The following is a 23,473-nucleotide window of genomic DNA, read 5'->3' as shown; positions in this document are numbered from 1 at the left end:
GTATATAATTTTTTTGGTAAAGGACGGACGGATACTGGGTTATCCATTGACAGGCGGGCCTACTTACAAAGTTCTTGACAAGACGGGCTGATTTGACTCCGTCCTAGATTTCAACGATGACAATCGCATGTGCCACCCATTTTCAAATCCAACGTTCTCACGTGTCATGTTATTTTTCAAAATTGAAATTTCAATAAGTGGAAACAAAAAGCCCCAAATCTCCATCTCTTTCTTTCTCTCTCTTTCTGGTTCGAAGCTCGTTCTGGAAAAACCCTATGGAAACCCTAATATATGATTGTGTTCAATCTAGTCTTCGCCATTTCCTTCCTCGAAATGCAATTTTTCTCTGTGAACGTCTCTGTGCAGAGTTTCCATCTGAGGTTCGTTCATTCATATCTTTCTTCTCCTCATTTAACTTGATAATAACAGATTCATTCTTGATTTTTAGGGTAAGATTTAGATGAAATTCTTGTTTCTCAAAGTAATTTTTTAGGGATTTTTTCGAGTATATTTTTGTTTACTTCTGAGGTTTTGGTAGTCTGATTAATTTCATATTTTGAAATTTTGCCGTGAAGAAGTGAATAGTAGATTATTGTAAAGAGTTACAAGTTTGAGCTGATCTGTTGGGAATGCCAGGTAGTTGTAACATGAACATAGTTTGAAGGGATAATAACCAGTTCTTGTGTGTTAATCTTGGTTATGAGGGAAAAGTTTTGTGTTAGGGTCTACAGCTCATGATTGTTGTTTAAGATGTAACACGGAAATAGCATATTTATGGAACGTGGACTGTGATGTAATAGCAGCTTATTGAGATTTGATTGGATTGACACCTGAATTTTTATACTACTTCGCGTATTTTTGGTGGTAAAGGCGTAGTTGAGTGACTGGCTATATCATGCTTTTAGATGGATTTTTGTGTGTTTTATTTGCTCTACCGCTGTTACTGTGTATGCCTACTCTAATAATTACGCTGAAATGCAGTTAAACTTGCAATTATTGGCTAGCTGTTACCTGAACAATAATCAAGCATACTGCGCGTATCATATTTTGAAAGGTATGATATTTTGTAATAGTTTGTTCTTTTCTTTTTCTTTTCATTATGTAAGGTTCACTCTAATGGTTCTTGTTTATGCATCTGATCTTTTATCTGTCTGTGAAGGAACACAATTGGCCCAATCCCACTACTTGTTTGCGGTAGCATGCCTTCAGATGGATCTTTATAGTGAGGCTGAAGCGGCCTTATGCCCAACTAATGAGTCTACAGCAGAGGTATAGAGTAACTTCCAGTAAATACATATTGATCTACTCAAACTTTTAATTGCATGGCATTCAGGAAAGAAAGGCGTCTTTTTGGCTTTCCAAAACTTCGTGCTTTTCTAGGTGTATCTGTTTGGTTATATTTAACTCAATGCTCAACTGATTTTTCTATGAAGGTTCCAAATGGTGCAGCTGGTCATTACCTTCTTGGGCTTATTTATAGGTTTGTTCTTCATTTTTTAATTTTCTCAACGTCTAGTTTCCTTGACATTGACACTACAAAACATTTTATCTAGCTCCCATCTTTTAGTTGATTTACCATAATGTTCTCTTGTCTTCCACTGAAATAATATCTGAATACATAGGTCGTATAGATACAATAATCTAACAACTATTATTTGTCCTCTCCCATGGCTTAGAATGATGCTAGTTTTTTATGGCGTACAACCTGCATCCTTGGGTTCTGAATGCATGATAGATACCGTGTATGATAGCATTTTGTCTCCTCCATACTGCAACCTGAACCTCTGTATTGATTTCTGCTGTGGAGTTGAGATGTGATCCAGATTTTAAAGCTTTAAATCACATAACATTGTATAAGTATGCTTGTAGAAAAATCACAATTGTAGCCTAAGCTTAATGAATTGTTTTTCTTACTGTTTGTTGCTTAAATCATGCCCAGGTTTGTATAAGTATGGTTGTAGTAAAATAACAACTGTAGCTAGCCTTAACAAATTGTATTTCTTTTCCTTCTTCTTTCTCTTCGTGGCTTGAACCAAGCCCAGGGGTGGCTCATTGAAAAGTAATTTACAATTTTACATTCATTTGACTAAGTTAATAAAAAAATTAGCGTTACAAATGAAACTTGTATTTATTGCCGTACACATGCCTAGTTTTTACATTGTTTAGTTTGATAGTTATGCTGGGTAGTTTACATTTCTGCTTGTACTTTATTTTGTCCAGATTGTATTTAATCTTTGTTGTATCAGGTACACTGATCGAAGGAAAAGTGCAGTAGACCACTTTAAGCAGGCTTTATCCATAGATCCTCTACTATGGGCTGCATATGAGGAGCTGTGTATTTTAGGTTAGTACCAATTGTATACAAACATCCAGCTTCTTTCTGCCGAAGTACACACACTTAAGTTGGTTTTGAGACTTAAGCAGTTGTCATATTAAATTTATGAGTGTAAATATGTTTTTTGGTGACTACTGTCACCTTTCTAATAGTCATGTTACACATGTCTAAACTGTCAAATTTATATTTCAGGGGCTGCTGAAGAGGCAAACGATGTCTTTGGTGAAGCTGCTGCTCTGTGTATTCAGCAACAATATGTGCATCAGAACTTGCAGACTGTCAATGAGGATAATGGTATAGTTTCCTGTAAGACAATTGGTTTAGATGATTCAAGTGCAAGACAAATGAGGCATTCACATGGGAATCTTCGAGAAATACCTTATAATCACCATGGAGCGGTTATAGGTGGTGTTCCAGGCGGTCAACCTCTAAATTGCGGTTCTTCACTTTATAGTACTCCTTCTCCAATGATATCGCAGGTAATCTAGTTCTCCATTATATGATGATTGTTAGAGCCTAGTGTGATCAGTTTGATAGCTAAATGCATTATAACAATTAAGCATGCAAAAGTATCTCGAATAATGTGTTGTCCTAGGTCAGATATCTATCTTTTAGCTGTTGATATATGTACGAGTTATTATCATTATCTCTATATGCTAGTGAAGTTGGGAATAAATAACTGTCTCAAGGGAAAGCCACTGTAGGAAAATGAGTATAAAGATCAACACTTAAATTCGAAAAAACAAAATTTATCTTATAGTTACTTGATTTCTTTTACCTTTTCACTTGTGCTAGAGAAGATTTTTTAAGTTTTTAATGAGATTTCGAACATGACAGAATGTCTAGATGGGTTTAGCTTTTTATTTATGTAACTGCTGGTTTAGACAGTGCTAGCTACAAATGATTGTGTGGCAAAACCACGGAAGAAACATCTTTGTGCTTGTAAGAGTTGCATTTGATGTTTGATGATTTAATTTTACCGCTTACAATGCAGTCTCATGTAACCAGTAAATGTATCCTACCCTCGTGCCTATACTGAATCAGACATTGGTTTGTCTACAGGTTCAGTAGTAACACAAATTATTGTTATATGAAGCGAGCTTATATAGCTTGCAGTTTATGCTTGGTTTAGGGATTGGAGAAACTGTCTTTACTTCCTGTTCTGCTGTACCCTTTTCATCTGAGTCTTCCCACATTGGTAATTCCAAGTGAATATTTTGCTATGCCAGTTTGCGACGAGATCATCAAAAAATAAACCTTTGAAAGCTTTAGATCTAACTCTTATATATCTTGTAGTTGTCAGCCGCTGCTCCACCGCCTCTATTTAGAAAAGAACAGCCAAATCCAAATACTTTAGGTGGTGAAGGCTCTCCAAGATCAGTTGTGAACTCTACAGTTCAAGCCCCTCGGAGGAAGTTTGTGGATGAAGGAAAACTAAGGAAGGTTGTCTTTTATTCTTATCCTCTTTATGCAACTTTTTATTATAAATCAACATAAACATCAAAATGTCATAAGATATGCGCACTTATTTTAAATGTTATTTAGATGGAAATGAGAAGGAAATTAGTATCAAACGTCCAGTTTTGGTATTCCCTACTCATGCCAACAGTACTTATGTACATGTTTGATACTTTAAGAGCAGAATAATTGCATGAAGGTCAATGGTTACTCCAGTGTTTTGACCTTGTAAGGTGGCATTTGTTAAGAAGCCATATGCTAAGCAAGTTTCTTAATTTCTTGTGGCTGGATGAACCTTAGGATGTTGTGAGTTAGTTAGGAGCTATATTGGATGCCTCCTATATGACCCGCATTTTCTTTTGATGTCAGTCAGTTTTTGCTGTTCCGGGCTTTCCTATTAGACCGCTTCTTTACTTTTAACCGTGTTTCAGATGTTTCCGTCTCTACTCACTACTTATCTTCTCTTGTTTTTACATTTTCAGTTTGAGTCTTCTTTTCTCCCATGCCTTCTGACATTGACTGATTTTCTCGCAGTGGCCTTTGTATATCCTCATATGTTGTTTTTTAATGGGGTTGCTCCTAATAAACTATCCCTCAAGTCAAATTTGTAACTGCATTTGTTCTTATTATCTATGTTAGGAATAATAATTCCATGTCTGTTTCGTAATGTTTAGTTATCTGGACCAATCAGTCAGTAACTTATTGGTACGTTATTTGCGTGTAAATGTTAATGAATATATAAGCTAGCAATCTTTCTGAAACTGGTACACTTATGTGTTATTTCAGGTTTCCGGTAGGCTATTTGCTGATTCAGGACCTCGTCGAAGTACAAGACTTGCGGCAGAAATGGCAGCAGGCACAAATTCGAACACCACACATATTGGAGCAAATGGAACTAGTCACTCCTCTACTAAGTATCTTGGGGGGTTTTCATCGTCATCTAGATTAAGCTCAGCACAAGTTCGTTCGGTCACACTTCGTAAAGGAGGATCTTGGGCATCAGAAAGTTTCGAGGAAGGTGATTTATTACTATAACATTTATTTTAAAATTTTCTAGTTCAAGATTTTTCATTTTCTAATCACAACTATAATTTCGACTAGGTTCTTATTTGTTATCCAACTCTGAGATAGATTTGAAGATGGTAATTTCTGTTAGCAAATTTAATTAGCGTTTAGGTTGCACGACTGACACTCTGCGTTTTCTTTTAGAGTTGTTATATGGGTCACACTGTAAATGAACAATTTATTCAACTCTACATTCTTTTGCATCCTCTGTGAGTCAGGGAGGAATTTTGGAGACCCAGTCAAAGTTTCGAGGAGGACTTACGTGTTACATATTTTCAGACCCAGTCAAAATTTTGAATATTATGCAGATTCTGTCTTCTTTAGATTTTTAGTTTGCTTTTTTGATGGAAATTTTACGTTGGTCACGAATTGCACTTTCACGGGTAATTTGATGTCATGTATAGAGTGCATCCAAAAATGTCAGCATCGTGAGTTTTTGATTGAATTCAGTTGTTACATGTCGCCTCTATCTACTGTGTGATTGTTTATGTGTTAGGAGCTTAACACTTTCAATTTTTTGTAGGAAGACGGTCTGAGGCTTTTGATGATGCTCGTCTAGATACGACGGCAACGACGTCAGTCGCATCTTCATCAGGTGATGACAGAGCTGTCGAACAGGAAAGAACCATCATGCCGATGACTGGAGTTACTGCAAGTTGCTCAAGAGGCATTTCTGGTGTTTTAGAGGTACTACGTCTATTGAGGACTCTCGGAGAAGGATACAGGCTTTCCTGTATGTATAGGTGCCAGGTACTGCCAATCCTGGAAAAGGAACCATTTATGTTTCTTTTTGAATTTTGTGTATTCATTTCATTCATATTTTTGCACTACTACTCCTGATGATAAATTTTGATGTTCATTGTCTCTGAGTCGTTTAGGATGCCTTGGATGTTTACCAGAAGCTTTCAAGCAAGCAGTATAATACAGGATGGGTGCTTTCTCAGGTACTATTTTTAGAAATAAAGTTGTCTTATTTGGTGTGGTGTTAACTAGTTCAATGATTAATTAGAACTGTAGAAAGTAATAGGCATGTGATTGATGTTCCTGTTCCTGTCAGTTGATGTCTTGATGAATCATGTGAAGGAGGTTTAAGCCATTTTTAAAGAAAAACATATATAGCTTTAGAAGTGTGTTAAGAAAGACATTTTTATAATAAAGAATCTCAGTTTCTCTCTCCCTCTTTTTTTTTGTCCTGCTTCTTCTTGAGAGTGGGTTGAGTATACTGCTTAAAAAAATAAATAACATAAAACTCTAAAACCAATGAAGCAAGCTCTATTGGGACTGATCTATGAAAGTTTAATTATGCTTATCATCTTTCTTCTTGTTCCTCTGAACCCTTATAATTTAAGGTCTTGTACTTTTCAATGCCCCTACCTTTTAATTTGTTGGCTGTGTCTGTTATATATTCAGCTCTTTCATCATCATTACTTAGACCTAGGCATGGTAATATGCTTAACCATATGCTGGAAACAGATTTAACCCTAGTGTTGGCATGTTCTACAACTCGGCAGCATGCATATTTCAAACACCGTACAAACTGGAACAGATCATACCCTTTGGTTAGAATTCAATAATAACCATAACTTTATTCCTATTCCATCAGTATAGCTTTAGCAACACCATGTAATAAGTTCTTACTTTTGCTGAATTGAACAACATCATGAACGGCATCATAAAGAAGAAATAGGAAGCTAGCATTTTAGGACTTGGACTTCTTCTATAACCGCATGTTTGAATGATGGATAAACTTGGTTTTCTTTCTTATTGCTATTAGAGGCTAGAGGAAAGTCTTAGTTATGCTTGTCACAAGAGACACCACATAGACACCTCATAATAATAGTTAACCTTATCTAGCTTTATCCTTGAGCTAAATCTTTAATGCATGAGTTAACCTTAACCTAAAGCTATGTCTCCCGGTTAACTTAATGTAGTCAAGGATTAGCTTAAAGCAATCTTGTTTGTTGCATAAACCATAAAAAGCCAACAGTTGGGACTAAACATCTGTTACATGCCAAATGCAGGTTGGGAAAGCTTATTTTGAGATGGTAGATTACTTGGAATCCGAACATGCCTTTACTCTTGCACGCCGGGCATCACCTTATAGCTTGGAAGGAATGGATATATATTCCACTGTTCTTTTTGTACGTTCCTTTTGCCTCTGCAGGTTATGTTGAAGTATTCAGATGCATATTTTGTAATAGCTGCATCATCAGAATCTTTGAGCTGCACATTGTTGTTGTCAGAATTACATTTTATTAAGTGATCTTGCATTTTTCTTCTTGGACTTTTGAGTAAATTCAATATTTTTCATTCGGCAAAAGGTGTCGTATACGTAAGCTAGACTTTCTAACTAAGTTGCACTACACATTCTTTTTTGTTTACTTTGGCAGCATTTGAAAGAAGAGATGAAGTTAAGTTATCTTGCCCAGGATTTGATCTCAACTGATCGCTTAGCTCCTCAATCGTGGTACAGCCTTTAGAGTTTTGCTGCACGATACATCTCAGCATCTTCCTGCGTATCTACAAACCTTAGTTTCTTGCTCCCTTGTGCAGGTGTGCTATGGGAAACTGCTATAGCTTGCAGAAGGACCATGAAACTGCTCTTAAGAATTTCCAGCGTGCTGTGAATCTAAATTCAACATTTGCATATGCTCACACCCTTTGCGGACATGAGTATGGAAACACACTTCATCTATTTACTATTTGCCACTTGTGTTAGATAGTTTGTTCATAAGAACACATCAATGTATGGTGTTCATCATACCTTCATTTATTTTTTAATGCCATTGCTTTTCCATTACCTCAATCATTTCCTTTTTTATTCATCAGGTATGTGGCTCTGGAGGATTATGAGAATGGAATAAAAAGCTATCAGAGTGCACTCCGTATAGATACCAGACATTATAACTCGTGGTATGGTCTAGGAATGATCTATCTACGGCAGGAAAAATTTGAATTTGCAGAGCATCACTTCCGTAAAGCTTACCAAATTAATCCACGCTCTTCCGTTATTATGTGTTATCTTGGAACATCTTTACATGCCTTAAAGGTTGGTTCACATTCTGACTGTAGGTTCTTTCAAACTGATTGGGTTTCTGAAGAGTTAAAACTTTAGATTAGTGCAAGCAAACAGAATACAAGATTGAAACGATGGAGGATAAAGCCCAACAGTCGTCTATAATCAACTGATTATAAGTCTAAAGAAAGTGTAATGAAAGTCAACATCTAATAGACTCGCTAAGAACTATCTGTACTACAAAGAAACCCAGAGAAAAAAATGGAAAACTTGCTAGACTGACTAAGCTAGTAAATAGAAACTAAGAAATAAACCTGAGTAAAATAGAAATCTTAAAATGCTGCTGATCACAAAGGGATCATTTGTTTACATCCAAGTATTTCATTATGTACTTTCAAAATCACTGTGATTTGTTATAATGTACACCAATATATGGAGGGAGGATCGGAGTATTGTAGCACCCTTTTTGCTTGCACTTAGTAAATCTAGAATTGCTGTTGTTCTCATTTAGTGCTTCTCTTTTTTCTGCTTCCAATCACATTTTAACCTAGTATATGGAGTCACTTGAAAGCAATCATGATTTTCATTTGTGCAAAATCTTTCTTCTTGCAGAGAAGTGAAGAAGCTTTAGAGATGATAGATAAGGCCATTTTAGCTGATAAAAAAAACCCACTTCCAATGTACCAAAAGGCTAACATATTGGTGAGTCTTGAGAGATATGATGAAGCTTTGGCGGATTTGGAAGAACTGAAAGAGTATGCACCTCGAGAAAGCAGTGTTTATGCAATGATGGGTAGGATATATAAACGGCGGAATATGCATGATAAAGCAATGCTTCATTTTGGACTTGCGTTGGATCTGAAACCCTCTACAGCTGATGTTGCTTCAATTAAGGTAAGAGGTTTATCAGTTTCTTTGACACTTATAAGAACTAGTGGAAGATAATGCGTTAATCCAGTGAGATGGAACCTGTTTCTTGGTATGCTTTCTAGTTTCCACGAACTTCAATACTAGAGAAATTCATTATAATGCAAGATGGTATTGGTTGTGGATACGTGATGTTGCAATGTTCTTTGTAGTCCCATTAGTGGATTGCATCCAACCTGTTGACACAGGTAATAGAAGCATGGTAGCACTTGCATAAATCATATACAGTTACGACTTTTATTGCTGATAAAGTGTTATGTTTCTTTTTCTGACAGTCCGCTATTGAGAAGTTGCATGTACCTGATGACATCGATGAGGACTTGTAAATTTGGTTGATATTGGATTTGTTACAGCAGTAAATGAGATAAAAGTACATCATGGAGCTAGAAACCTAATTGATAGGGAGCTAGACGTGCCTGGGCTTTCGGCTGATCCTGAAGTAAATGACAGATCTGAAAGATTCATCGGCACCCCCGTCACCTGGTGTTTGTTGTACTAATTAACCTAATAGTTGCAGTTTTCTAGGTGTTTAAATAAGCAGTAGAGTAATCGATACAGCTGTCATAACTCAACATAATGTATGAAAGTAGTTGGGTACATTTTTTAAACTTTTGTACCATTTAATACGAATCTCAGAAGAACCTTTTGGTGGCCAATTTTAGTAATTTTGGAAACGAAAATGCTAGTTCTTGATAGGTTTCAAGTTAACATTGAGGATTTAAATTTGTTAGAGGGACGCCAAAAGATTTGAAGAGAGCTGAAATTGTACTTGACTAAGTAAAATTCTTTTGACCGTGTATGTTCTATTTAATTAGTTAATGCATGAACTGCCATGTTAGCTTTCCCTTTCTAGTCCACAAATGAGGGAGGTTCGTGGTTCATTTCTCTTCCACACAGGTATATATACCTATACAAAAAACATGGCTGCAAAGAATTACGTATGAAGCTAGCAAGAAAAGTCCAATCCCCTGATAACATTGATGATGGAATAGGAGATGGTGTGTCCCGAGCCAATCAGTTACTCATCTAATTATGAATTTATGATATACAGTGATCATTAACTTATAATTATATTACGATTGATTGTTGAACTTCATTAGTTTTAAGGAATGTCACCATGATAAGATGCTTACTTTGAAATTCGGACATCTTAATTTTGGACCTAAATAATTAATCAAGTTTATAGAGATGGTGGGAGTACTAATCAAATTATTATCTGCAGACTGTCAGCATGACTATTATTATCTGCAGACGCTTATTTTGAAATTTGGACATCTTAATTTTGCACCTAAATTGTTATGACTACGGAGATACTAGCGAGAGTGTGAGATAATAGTGGTGAGTACTGTGGACCTAAAATGTGGAAAAGAGCATTAACAAAAATCATATCTTCTGGGCTCCAGTCTATTGAGAGTAGAGTTGAATAGTATTGCGGTTGAGTGTTGACTATACAGATATAATAGTCAGAAGGATGCTCTTCAGACATAATCAAAGTAGAGACTTGTACTTATCAGCTACATTCGATTTTGTGGATTTTGAGTCGTGAGATATTTTAATTTAATGCATGGTAGCTTGTAAAGCATATTTTTGAAAGAGCCAGATGAAATCCATACCTCAAGAGTGTTAAGTACCGTGTGTAGCGTGGCATTATCGAAATAGTTATAATTACCATTTTATTATGGTTTAAGAAAATAAACATCATTTGTTTAATGGTTTCTTTCGTTGTAAACCAAAAATTGATTCCTCCCACAAAACCTAGAAAATTTGATTAGGTTTAAAAAATAAATGTATCTACATGTAAAACAAAAACGAACAGAGAATCACTCTTATTAAATTCTTATATTAAATAGAAGCTCAAACGTGGTGGCATTGCTATAATAATGCATAATCCACAATGCACAATGTATTCAAAAATAATACTAATTAGATTACTTAAGTTTGAGTAAGAATCAAACCATTTTGTTGTTCAAATATTTTTTGCATTTTGATAGATGAGTTTTGGGCTAAAGCCAAATAAAAAAAATAAACTTATCAAAAAAAATGAACTAAAACACAAATATTTTCTGAAGTAAACCCATATTTTGGCGTAGCGTTGTACAGAATTACGAGATGCTTAAATTTATATATGCTAGTAGGCGATGGCACTTTAGTTCATTGTAGAGTTATTGGATAATCATATCGATGACGTGATTCGATATTCCCCAAAACCAAGTACTTAGTTTGTTGATCAAAAAAAAAAAAAAATATGGCGGAGCTAATGTAGTATCAAAAAAAAAATTATCGTATGCTTCTCAAAAAATACTTAATTAAAGATTAAAGAAACCCCAAACCAAAGCAATGCAATCCCAAAGGAGGATTCATTTTTATCCACCTCTATTAGCAGAAAACACTAAAGGAAGAAAATCGAAGAAAACTAAGTTGCAGCCTAAGACCATAAAGCTGACTTGCTAAAAACAGCAAAGCTGCAAAGGTGATGTAGAAGGGGCCTTCATGACTCCCATGAGGTATAAAATGAACTGATGGCCACCCCCAAAATCCAGTTCTTTCTTTCAAAAGAAGGTTAAGCAAGTCAATGCTTTCACCCTCAATTTCAAAACAGCCATCATCATGCATATGGAATGTCTCACATACAGTTATTTTTCAGAAGTCACGTACGTTGGTTTGAGTCTCACGTAAGCCTAATGGAATGTCTATGAAACTGTAATAGCATTCATTTTTCTAGGTTTTTGCACGTCATACTCGTTTTCTTGACTATGCATGACAACAAATTATGGCCAGAGAAAACAGCTACCGCGACCGTGTCTAAATTTTTTGAAACATATGCGCATAAAATTCGTTTGGGTTTCTACTTTCTACTAAAAGGTAAAGATCTGTTGTTTGACAAAATTAAACAAATTTTCGAATTTGATTAAGAGTCAGCTTCTAGAGAAAATTTGACTTTGCTATTACGTATCGTAGTACCTAATCGTTATGAGTGGCTAATTTTGAGAGTCCAATACAAGTTAATTTGTAGTATATATTTAATTTGTTCTTAAGTAAATCCATATTTACTTAGTTTGAATAAATATTATCCTTTTGTAAATAAATATCCTATGATTTACAAATCGCACAGGGTCACTTCATTTTAAATTCAACATCTTAGTTAGAGATTTGTCAGTTGATTTTATCGAATTTTCTTTCTATTATAAAATAAATTATTTTCAGTCTGTGAAGAAACTTCGGCGAGCTGTTGATCTCGTTCTGTGAAGAAATTATTGTTTCAACCATACCATGATAAGTTTAAGCGCAGTAGTGTCACTGAGCGAATAAATTTCAACTTAAAGGGCTTCATCTTAGAAATTCCTGATTCGTTCAAATAATTAACAGTATGTGTGATTTTCATCTCTATTTTCAATTTGCCTAAGCAAACAAATTAGGTTGGTGAAGATTTTCATAGTCAGCACCAATGACCCACGACTAAGAACAGCTATTATCATATTAGTCGTGTTTCGCACACAAATACATATTTTAAATACTTTGATAATTAGCACAAGAAAACACAAAACTTTGATAGAAAAAAAAAGTGGGATTTTCTACGTGCGGAACCAATATATATAGGGATCAAAACACTGAACTTAGAAGTTAGAACTACTCTCAGCTTTCGAGTTTCGAAAAATTAAAGAGAAAAAAATTCATATCATCACGTCATTTGCAGTTATGGGGATAATACCTCCTACAACTGACCCAGTTATGATTTACACAGCTTTCTGTTTAGCAGCGGCAAGTTATGTTCTTCTTCTAATCCGAAACCGATCGAAAGTTGCAGCTTCAACTAGCCGTTTACCACCCGGTCCACCGGGATGGCCGATTATCGGGAACATCTTGGATCTTGGTATGGCACCTCATGCAAGTTTAGCAAAGTTGCAAATCAAGTACGGACCACTTATTTGGTTGCGTTTAGGGTTCGTTAACACTCTTGTTATTTCTTCGGCTGAAGGCGCCATGGAAATGTTCAAAAACCATGATAATACTTTCTGTAATAGGTACTTGAATGAAGCTTTGAAGATATGTGAGAATTATAATGGTACAATTACACTTGGTCCGTATGGACCGTATTGGCGTATGTTGAGACGTATTTGTACAACCGAGCTTTTCTCTCGAAAACGTATACTGGATACAGCTCCTCTACGTCGGAGATGTGTTGATAAGTTGATAGCATGGATTGGTGAGGAAGCCAAAGAGACCGGTAACAGTGTGGCGATTGCACGCTTTGTTTTTGCTACTTCGTTTAACTTAATCTCAAACCTTATGATCTCTAAGGATCTTTTAGATCCTAAGTCTACGAAGGGAAATCATTTCTTTGACGTTACTTCTGATCTAGTAGAGCTTGCAGCGAGGCCTAATATAGCCGATTTCTTCCCTACGTTGAGACCCATTGATCCACAAGGTCTGAAGAAGAAAATGGAAAATAAAATGTTGGAAGTTCTTGAAGTTGTTGGTGGTTTTGTTAAGGAACGTAGATGCATGAGTGAAGAAGAACGCAAGAACAAAGACAAAGATTTCTTGGATGTTCTGTTAGAATTCGAAGGGAATGGCAAAGATGAGCCAACCAAGATTTCAGACACCAATCTCAATATTTTCATACTTGTGAGTACAAACTCTTAATTATGTGTACTATATGCACGTAGATTTTTCTTTACTTAATTTTCTGTGAATCCATGCAGGAGTTATTCATGGGAGCTACAGAGACAACAAACAGTACTGTAGAATGGGCGATGACGGAACTACTCACTAATCCAGCAACAATGAAAAAAGTTGGAGCTGAAATTACTCAAGTTGTCGGTCATAAAAGGAGTTTCGAAGAGAGTGATATCGATAATTTACCCTATCTACGAGCAGTGATTAAAGAAACATTGAGGCTACACCCACCGATTCCATTACTAGTACCTCGTAGCGTGATTAAAGATACCGAATTGATGGGGTATATCATACCACAAGGAACTCAAGTGTTCGTGAATGTTTGGGGACTCGGAAGAGATCCAGCTTCCTGGGATGCACCATTGGCATTCAACCCAGAACGGTTTTTAGATTCCACCGTTGATTATCGTGGGCAAAATTTCGAGTTCTTACCATTTGGAGCTGGCCGACGTATTTGCCCAGGGCTTCCTTTGGGTAACCAAATGCTTCACCTTGTGCTAGGATCATTGCTCCAATCTTTTGAATGGTCTCTAGAAGATGGTGTTACTCCTGAAACCTTGGACAAGAGTGATAAAATGGGTATGTCATTGAGGAAGGCATCCTTGTTGAAGGCAGTACCAAAACCTGTATGTCTTTAAGCTTCGCCAAATAATGTGAAAAGCTAGCTTGAAATGAAGTTAGATGGTCACAGGAGCCTAATATGTTTGTCTATTTTCAGTTGTTTTTTTCTGTTTTTCCATTAGTCTGTATTTTTAGTTTGAAGTTAAACGTTGCAAGTTCTCAAAGTTCGTGACTTGTAATCATGTAGCTAGATTGATGATCAATATATAAAAATCTTGTCTGTATAAGTTCACCAAAAGAAAAACCAGATTGAACACACAACTGTTGAAATGTTGAAATGGAGTTGATCATGCATGTGAGCTTTTCTGGTCTCGTGACCTTGGTGTGAGATGTATTGCATTATGCCTTGGTTACAAGCCTTTGTATTCTGTCTGGGCTTGTCCCAAGTTTTTGGCCCAGCAGTCCATTAGTTAGAACGATTTTTGTTTTTTTGCATGGCTATTTTGGAGCTTAGTGTGATTATTTGGGGCCTATGACTAAAAAACAAAAAGGATCATTAAGAAGTAATTTCTAAAAACCTCTTATCCACATATTTATGTTAATGCCTATTATGTCCTTATTCATTAGTGATGATTAATTAAGTTAGTATTAGTTAAATTAATTATTTTTTGAGTTTGATTATAGTGTTAGGATTAGAGTAGGAAATCATTTCCTCTTCTAAGGTTTGGAGGGAAAGAAGAAGTAAAGAAAAAAAGAAAAACTAGGGTTTGTAATATTGTTAGCAAAAATGAAACTTTATAGTGACGATGAAGACTCTAGTAGTGATGAAGAAGTGGGTGCATCAAATAATCTTGATTTTGATCCTACCAAGTTGGATAAATTGTTGAATGAAAAAGATCATGTAAACCAAAGAATGATTGAGGATATTATTCAAGCATAAGAAAAATATCGTCCGGAAGAAGAAGGTGATAATACTTCAAATAGACAGGTATGAGTTGTAATGATCTACAAACATGTATTTCCACGTATCGATCGCCCAAAAAGGGAAATTTTTCCAAAATAAACCGATTCTCAGAATCGGTTTACTCGATATCATCACATAAACCGATTTTGGGTAAAATCCCCAAATTGGGTACAATAATCAGTTGTTGTTCATCATCATATAATCCTATTGTAGTAAATTTTTTGCGCGATGGGTACGTGACCAAAATCGGTTTTTGTCGGTAATGTACATTTGCTGATTCCTTCACTTGGATATTCACGTAAAATACACAATCGGTTCATTTACGTGTATATGTAATCCGATTGTGAATACGAAATGTCTTAGGAAAAATGAGGCCGAAAATCGGATTACATGTTATGCAACGTGAACCGATGATAAAGGCTGAAATCGTCAAGTCTTTAATCGAGATTTATAATTGCTCATATAATCCGATTCCTAACAATCGGTTATCTCGACTTTCACACATAAACCGATTCTAAATCCTTAACTTGTCGATATATGTTGTAGATTGTTGCGGCGTTCGACGAAGATCTTAGCTTGAGATCTGGTTTGAGGATACATATTTTAGTATAAGTTCTCAAACAAGATGAGTACATATACCAGTGGATTTCAACACATACCAAACATTATTATCCTTAAATAAATAATTCTAACCAGATTCGAAAATATTTTCGCATCTTATGTGTTTCCAAATCATAAAGATTTTTCGAAAAGAATCAATCTTCAAAATCATGTATCTAAAAATACTTCTAGACAAGCAAACTCATCATGTTTACACAAGTTGTTGTAAGACAACTTTTCTGCACATGAAGATTTATTAAATACCTTCAGGTAGATTGTGTATTCTCTCTATGTCGATTAAGAGAAGTTAACAGGATTCCTGATTCCCAGATGCTTGTGATTCCTTACATCAAAAGATTGGGCATTGTAAGGATGCACTTTCCAACATTGTTAAGTGTTGGGGTGAGAGAGGTTTTTCTCACCAAGTACCATTGAAGCAACATTTTCTTCTTATCTTTAGGGACATGATCTTGTGTCCTCATATGGGTTTCGATTGTTTCTGATACATACTTTTCATCAGGAATATTGCGAGACACTATATTCTTGATTATTTTTCTGATCCCAGGATGGTATATATTTTTTATTCGAACCCAAATAGTGTTGATCTGACATCAAACAGATTGCAGATATTTTTCTTTCAAGACTTTCGGTATGTCCTCTTAAGGTATCCATTCCTTCTTGAAAATGTTTCTCTAAACATTTATCAAGGTATACCTTTTGACATGATTCTATTAGAAAGTCTTCTATAAGTATTTTATTCCTTATCTGTGAATGTTCTAGTGATTGTGTAAGATGTTCACACTCTGAAGTTTGCTGATTCACTTCATTACACAAAGCCAATTTTTGTTCCAAATAGTCTGCCAGATTATTTTGAAGGCTGAGTGTTTCACGCTTTCCTTCACAAATTCTTACATTTAGTTGAACAATAAGTTCTAGGACATTTTCCAGACTGTCAATGGATTTTCCTGCTTCTGAAAAGGTTTTGACTTTGTTGAAAAACCATTGTAACCCAGCCATTAATTCAGGATTATAACAGGATAGTAAATCAAGGTTCTTCTTTTTTTCTGAAATAGAAACATAAGATCTTTCACTAGTAATTGGAGTCCGATCCAAAACATTCTTTGAAATAGGTACTTGTTCCTTTTGTTTTGGATTCATTCTTTTCTGAACATGATTCTCGATCAAGTTATCAGTCATAGACTTTGTTCTTGATTTCAGAAAAGAATCATGAGACCAATTTCCGTTGACCCTTTTTGAGAGGTTATTCTCAACATCTTGATGTACGTTAACTGAGTCCTTCATAAGTTTAACTTTTCTTTTCTTATTTCGACTCATATCTTATATAGGTTGGATCGCACCAAACACAGATTGTTAGATCTTTTCGTGTTTTTCTGCCCTGATGCCAATTGAAAAGATGAGGGTACCAAAATACACCATAATATTTTAATTATCCACCTATAAGTCCTCTTACCGAGAGCGATCGTCTATGGACAAAGTCGAGACAATGCAAAAAATCGGTATTCACACTTTGTATGATTGTCTATGGATACGAGATCGAGACAATACGAGGTTCGGATTTAACTAAACTCTATAAGATTACTATCAAGTATATCGGAGTTAACATTTGTGTATTTCACTTTTAATTATAATAAACAATTATAATTGCGGAAATAGAAAAGTAAAAGACACAACAAGATTTTGTTAACGAGGAAAACTACAAATGCAGAAAAACCCCGGTTACAAGTCCATAATTGAATACTCTCATAATTAAGCCGTTATACAAAATCTACACCAACTTCGTATAGTTGAGACCAAACAACTACCCCTAGTTCACTTAGTTTCCTCAGTATCCTTGCGCTTTCGACTTCAATGAGTGCACGCACTGGAACAATTCCTTTGGATCGTATTCCAAACAGTAAAGGAATAACAAATTTGTTTGGTAACAACTCTTTCAATTCTTTCAAGATAAAGATATCTCAAGTCATACGCAAAGGCTCTTCCGTTTAATTTAATAAACTCCTTTGCCTGGTTAGATCAATCTATCCAATAACTACCAAAGTAGTCAAGTTTAGATTCACAATCAATCAGTATAGATCTCAACGAGAAATTATAAAGCGATGCCGATCTCACGCAACTAATCAGTCGAATAAATCTGATTCTAGTTGGATCCAAGCCGATCAAGGTTTGTGCACACCATCGATATGGGAACAAAATATTTTTCGTCTTCAAATCTTCTTTGATCTTCAATAAACACCTGCACAACACCACTTGAATCTCTTGTGATAAATCCAATACAAAATGAAGTCTGTTAACAATGAATTATCACAAGATGTCTTTAGATCTACAAACAGTTCTAAAGATCCCGTCGATACTTCAATCTAGTTTGAGTGAATCTTATATCAGAAGAGAAGATTCTCAAGAATAAATAAACCAGGTGCAATCAAAGTTTCAATAACCATTAGTCAATCAAATCAATCGAAAACTAATAACACTGCAATTATCTAGTTTCTCACCAACGGTACCTGTAGAGCTTCTTGATCCCACATAAGTCTTTAAAGGAGCGGACACAAGAGATTTCACCTAATTAGGATACTTTCCTATCCGATTAGACGGCTCCACCAGAAAAAACAAGAATGAAGTTTGCCTGGATCTTAGGATAGTTTGCTAGAAATGCATACTTAGGTATTTATAGACCAAGGATGTTTGGACACCTAGGAATTTCCAAAACCGAAAATATTCTCAAGATATGCAATGAATAACGAAATTCGGTTTTCCTAATTCCAATAAATGCTTGTCCAAAACTTCCGAAATATCTCAATAGAAAATCTCTAATTAGTATATGCACATTACTAATTTTTATTCTCTAGAGATATGCATTTAATTGCTGGTAATTGAAGCATATAAAACCAAAAACCTTAATTAAAAGATTCTCAATTTATTTTGGCACATGATCTCCTTCAGTATTAAGCAATATCTTTGAACAATAAATGATAAGAGTTATTGTACGTGTTCAAAGTATGTTGACATCTCTTTACTGTAAATCCTTATTCATATTTACATGGATTTACATTCTTGGAATCAATTATACCACACTTCCAAACAAGTTTAGAATTGGTTCACCTGTATTCCAAGATTACTATGTGTTTGATCAAAACACATACTAGGATCGGTTACACCTCAATATGAAAACACTTGTGATCGGTCAACCAAGTTACCAGGACCGGTTACATTAGTTACCAGGATCGGTTACATAAATTACCAGAACCAGTTACCATATTATCATGGTATTGCTTGTGATCGGTCTCACCAGTTACCAGGATCGGTTACACCAATTACAAGGATCGATTACACAACACTCTGTGATCAATCACACCAATTACCAGGATCGGTCACACCAATTACAAATATCGATCATACCATCTCATGGTGATTACTTAGGATTGGTTACACTAATTAATAAAAACTAGTCATAAGTCAGGCACTTGTGATTAGTTGTACCAAGATACATAACAAAGTTACGGTCGTTCTACCATCTCACACATATTGGTAATTAATCCAAAGATTTGCAATGAATAGCCGTACCAATAAGCCTAATGATTTCCCTTTTGATTCATAAAACAAGTTCATGAATGTACTTCCTTTAAAAAAATGTAAAACATTGTTTCCTAGGATGAAATCTTCACCATTAGTACCCATTCACATAATCATAACAGTATATACAAGATTATGTCGATGTCATATCTATAAATTCAAAAGATAAGCGTTATACTTCGTAGTCTAATTCCCTAATACTATGATCATACAAATATGACCATGTCACATCACTAGAGTAGTATACAACATGTACAGTATATACGGCTTCGCATTTATGTTTTCAATATAGCACGACTTGCAAGATACGTTAGTAATGAAATAGTTCAAGTAAATATTATTAACCTCAAGAGGAAGGATGATGTTGTCGTTGTAGTTCGCTTCTTCTTCACATTCTTCAGGTTTTCAGGGTATACTTGTATGTCTCATCATTCCTAGACTTTAAGGTCCAACCTAAACGGAGTTGACTTTAGTTTACAATCGAGCGACTTTAGATGAGTTTTGACACACTAAAATACGACAACCAAACTTGACATACCCACGCATGGTGAGTTCAACCGATCTATGCTCTAACAAAGTCAGACTCATCATTGTCAATTATCAAACACTTTCATAAGATTTCTCTCGTCTATACATGTAGAGAATCATCTTCAAAGTAGTTCAACACATCACATCACCAACAGATCAATCTTCATTGATCTCCACAAAATCTCAGCTTCCATCCCTACAGATTGACCCTTCTCCTCCTCTTGTGACCGAATTGAATCTGGAACGACCATTGTCTTGGTTTAGGACAGGGTCCTACAGATTAGTCTCTCGAACTCAAAGAACTCTCGTGCAGTATATTTAGTTAATGGTTCAGGCGATTTGTCACTTCGATCACTTGCTTCATCGATCACTTGCCTCCTACACCACTTTTTACCAGAAAATCAGCATGTCATTTTTACCCTCAAACAAGACTCAAACAACTAGGAAAATCAATCCCTGAAACTTTCATGTGCCCTAGTTGTATGCTACAGTCGTACTCTATTAACCTAGGTTTCTTCTATGAAACATAATTAGTGTTAGAGCATTGCTCGTTCGAACTCGCATGCATTGCTATCTCAAGCATGTTTGTCAATGTTAGTGATCAAAACTAGAAGTCTTGATTTCTAGTCTACTTATAGCTAAGTCTCGGACTAAGATAAAAAGTGTAGTTGAGCTCAAGACTCCATGGAGATCATCATACAAAGACGAAGAACTACTCAAGGAATTGGTGGAACTTCATCGACTAAGGTATGTGGAGACTTGAACTTATCTATCTCTCAAAAATCTATCTACTCTATCTCCTATCTTGAGACAAAAGTGGTTTTGCTATATAGACGTTGATTATAAAAATTTGTTATTTCGAGCCGAGTTTATCTCGCTTATCTATTTCTCGAAATATGTGTTGGTAAGCTTTTGCTTTGTCCAAGTACATCTTTACTAGTGACGAAAGTCATGTTAAGTTTCAATTACTTGAAAATTGCTTTGACAAAAAATAGTGTGTGAACAACAACTATATAACGTCCTCTAAGAATGTTTCAATAATTGAAATGAGAGTTTCGATTATATAACCATGGTTGGATATAAGCATTTTGTGGTAACTCATACATGTATAAGTCCTTATTCCATGAACCAAAGTATGCGTACTTTGCTGCTCAGGAAAAACCGGAACTAGAGTCCGCATACCCAGTCCGCGTACTGTCGGAGGTTCTCTTCCCGAGAATTTCTGCTAGAGTTTTTGAATTGAAAATAAACTTATTCCGGGTACTTAAGTCCGCGTACCAGTCCGCGTACCAGTCCGCGTACTTAAGTTGGTTATTTTCTAAAAACGATTATTCGTGAACTTAAACTTATATTAACTAAGGAATGCAAGTTTGCAAACCGTGGCTATAAAGTTCATCAATCGATTCGAGTGAATCAAATCGTTTTGCTTCGACTGTGTCTTGTATACTTCTTTAAGATCTAAGCAATTGAACAACTCTCCAACTAGTTCATTTGAGTCATTTGAACTAGTGTTGATGGTGGTTTTTAGCTTAGGGTTAAAATCATAAAACCTTAGTCTGACGTGGCATCACTATGTAAGGAAACGGAGTCGTGAGTACCAATATCTCCACTAGCACATTTATTGAGCCTTTTAATACGTCTACGAGAAATTTACTAGGTGTTTGAGGGTGAAAATGATTTCTGCTGATTTTGGTAATTTCGGGTGTGTGGGTGAGAAACGAGTTCAAACCCTAAACAATGTATTGCAGGGAGTACTTTAGATTCGAGAAATCAATCTGTACAAATCCGGCCTAAACCAAGAAATGACCGTTCCATACTTGCTTCGGTCACAAAGTGAAGGAGAAGGGTTGGTTTTGGGGAGGAAAGCGAAGAGAGTGTTGAGACCAGAATAGTTGATTCTGGAAGAGTAATTGTTTCACGACTTGTATTAGAAAGTGAGAAGCTAAAAGATGGAAAGCTAGCAAATATTTTCTGAGTGTTGTATCCTCCTGACCTGAACTTGTTGTTCGGTGGAAATAGGTAAGACCTATTTATACTAGTCGTAGTGAAACATATTCTGGTCTCGTAAGAAATGGAAAACGGATGAGTAAATGGGAGGAGGTGGTAACCGGTAACGCCTGGAATTGATGTTCCATAAAAGAAAGCGTTTCACCATTACTCCCTGTATTTACTAACCGCCTCATCCTTATGACACTGTCTTATAACGGGCGTAGTGTACGCCGCATGCTGCAAACTGCCAAACCGATACCCAATGAGCATCCACCAGTTTGTGACATGTGTTGATGTATCGAGTGTTTTCGTGGAAAACATGTAATATGTTGTTGTTCGGCAAGTTGAGCTTGGGAGACTTGCCGGCTCGGTGGTGACCTTCGACGGTCGAGATTTTGCATCTTGAGAGGAAGGGTAGCCGTTGATTATTGCAACCCTTCGTTTGGTAGCCAGTGGCATGAAAGCATGACCAGTACGGCTTTAATATGGACTAGTTTAGGTGCGGCCAAAAGTTAGGGTTTTGGTTTTGTTTGGGCGCGACCAAACTAGGGCTTGGCGTCGGGCCAAAGGTTGCCATGCGTTAGCTGGTAACCTTAGACGGCTAAGATCTCATCTTAGATGGAAAAGTGGCTGTTGATCTTCACAAGCCTTTTTTTTAGTTGCCGCATAGGGAAGGCCGGCATGGTATGGCGCGGCAAGGTGGTTGGCATGCCATTGGCACATGTGGCATGGCTGGCATGCATTGGCGTCATTGAGGCGTGGCCAAAGGTTACCATGTGTTGGTTGGCGACCTTGGACGGCTAAGATTTGCATCTTAGATGGAAGGATGTCCGTTGATTGTCGCAAGCCATTGTTTTGGTAACCGCATAGAGAAGGCCGGCATGGTATGGCGCGGCAAGTGGCTGGCATGCCATTGACACATGTGGCATGGCCGGCATGCCTTGGAGCAGTTTGGGCGTGGCCAAAACTAGGGTTTTGGCGTTGGGCCAAAGGTTACCATGTGTTGGTTGGTGACCTTGGACGGCTGAGATTTGCATCTAAGATGGAAAGGTGTTGATTGTCGCACGACTTCGTTTTTGCAGCCGTGAAGGAAAGTCCGTCATGGCATGGCTTATGCGCGGCAAGGTGGATGGCTCGGAATGCCATTGGCACATGTGGCATGGTCGGCATGCCTTGGCGTGGTTTAGCCGCGGCCAAACTAGGGTTTTGGCGTTGGGCCAAAGGTTACCATGCGTTGGTTGGCGACCTTGGACGGCTAATATTTGCATCTAAGATGGAAGGGTGGCCGTTGATCATCGCACGCCTTTGTTTTGGTAGCCGCGAAGGGAAGTCCGGCATGGCATGGCTTAGGTGCGACAAGGTGGATGGCGCGACATGCCATTGGCACATGTGGCATGGTCGGCATGCCTTGGCGTGGTTTAGGAGCAGCCAAACTAGGGTTTTGGCGTTGGTCCAAAGGTTACCATGCGTTGGTTGGTGACCTTGGACGGCTGGGATTTGCATCTAAGATGAAAGGGTGGCCGTTGATCATCGCACGCCTTCGTTTTGGTAGCCGCATAGAGAAGGCCGTCATGGTATGGCGCGACAAGGTGGTTGGCATGACATTGGCACATGTGGCATGGCATGCCTTGGCGCGGTTTGGCGTGGCCAAAACTAGGGTTTGGGCAAAAAGTTACCATCCGTTGTTTGGCGACCTTGGACGGCTAAGATTTGCATCTAAGATAGAAGGGTGGCCGTTGATCATCGCACGCCTTCGTTTTGG

The 23,473-nt window shown here is 36.8% G+C and overlaps 2 protein-coding genes across 2 annotated transcripts; both read left to right on the top strand.

Moving 5' to 3' along the window:
- The first annotated feature begins 218 nt into the window (after positions 1-218).
- On the top strand, positions 219-9,612 carry LOC113348183 (cell division cycle protein 27 homolog B-like). The gene is made up of 16 exons (XM_026591888.1): positions 219-380; positions 982-1,054; positions 1,160-1,269; positions 1,434-1,480; positions 2,247-2,344; positions 2,528-2,814; positions 3,632-3,778; positions 4,580-4,811; positions 5,382-5,608; positions 5,737-5,802; positions 6,880-6,999; positions 7,249-7,325; positions 7,412-7,531; positions 7,688-7,907; positions 8,487-8,768; positions 9,077-9,612. The coding sequence occupies exons 1-16, from the start codon at positions 276-278 to the stop codon at positions 9,125-9,127; spliced, it is 2,262 nt and encodes a 753-aa protein (XP_026447673.1). The 5' UTR covers positions 219-275; the 3' UTR covers positions 9,128-9,612.
- A 2,798-nt stretch (positions 9,613-12,410) lies between these two features.
- Positions 12,411-14,337, top strand: LOC113348182 (cytochrome P450 76A2-like). Its single transcript, XM_026591887.1, has 2 exons — positions 12,411-13,427; positions 13,505-14,337. Exons 1-2 carry the CDS (start codon positions 12,498-12,500, stop codon positions 14,114-14,116), a joined length of 1,542 nt encoding a protein of 513 aa, XP_026447672.1. The 5' UTR covers positions 12,411-12,497; the 3' UTR covers positions 14,117-14,337.
- The last annotated feature ends 9,136 nt before the right edge of the window (positions 14,338-23,473 follow it).

This window comes from Papaver somniferum, chromosome 2 (assembly GCF_003573695.1).
Source record: "Papaver somniferum cultivar HN1 chromosome 2, ASM357369v1, whole genome shotgun sequence".
In the NCBI taxonomy this organism is placed as follows: domain Eukaryota; kingdom Viridiplantae; phylum Streptophyta; class Magnoliopsida; order Ranunculales; family Papaveraceae; genus Papaver; species Papaver somniferum.
This window is presented reverse-complemented; position numbering and strand designations above follow the sequence as displayed.

Excerpts from the sequence above, each read along its gene's own strand:
- LOC113348183 (XM_026591888.1), top strand. The coding sequence starts at position 276 with ATGGAAACCCTAATATATGATTGTGTTCAATCTAGTCTTCGCCATTTC. Across the intron at positions 1,055-1,159 it reads CGCGTATCATATTTTGAAAG|GAACACAATTGGCCCAATCC; the intron begins GTATGATATTTT and ends CTGTCTGTGAAG. Across the intron at positions 1,270-1,433 it reads CTAATGAGTCTACAGCAGAG|GTTCCAAATGGTGCAGCTGG; the intron begins GTATAGAGTAAC and ends TTTTCTATGAAG.
- LOC113348182 (XM_026591887.1), top strand. The coding sequence starts at position 12,498 with ATGGGGATAATACCTCCTACAACTGACCCAGTTATGATTTACACAGCT. Across the intron at positions 13,428-13,504 it reads ATCTCAATATTTTCATACTT|GAGTTATTCATGGGAGCTAC; the intron begins GTGAGTACAAAC and ends GAATCCATGCAG.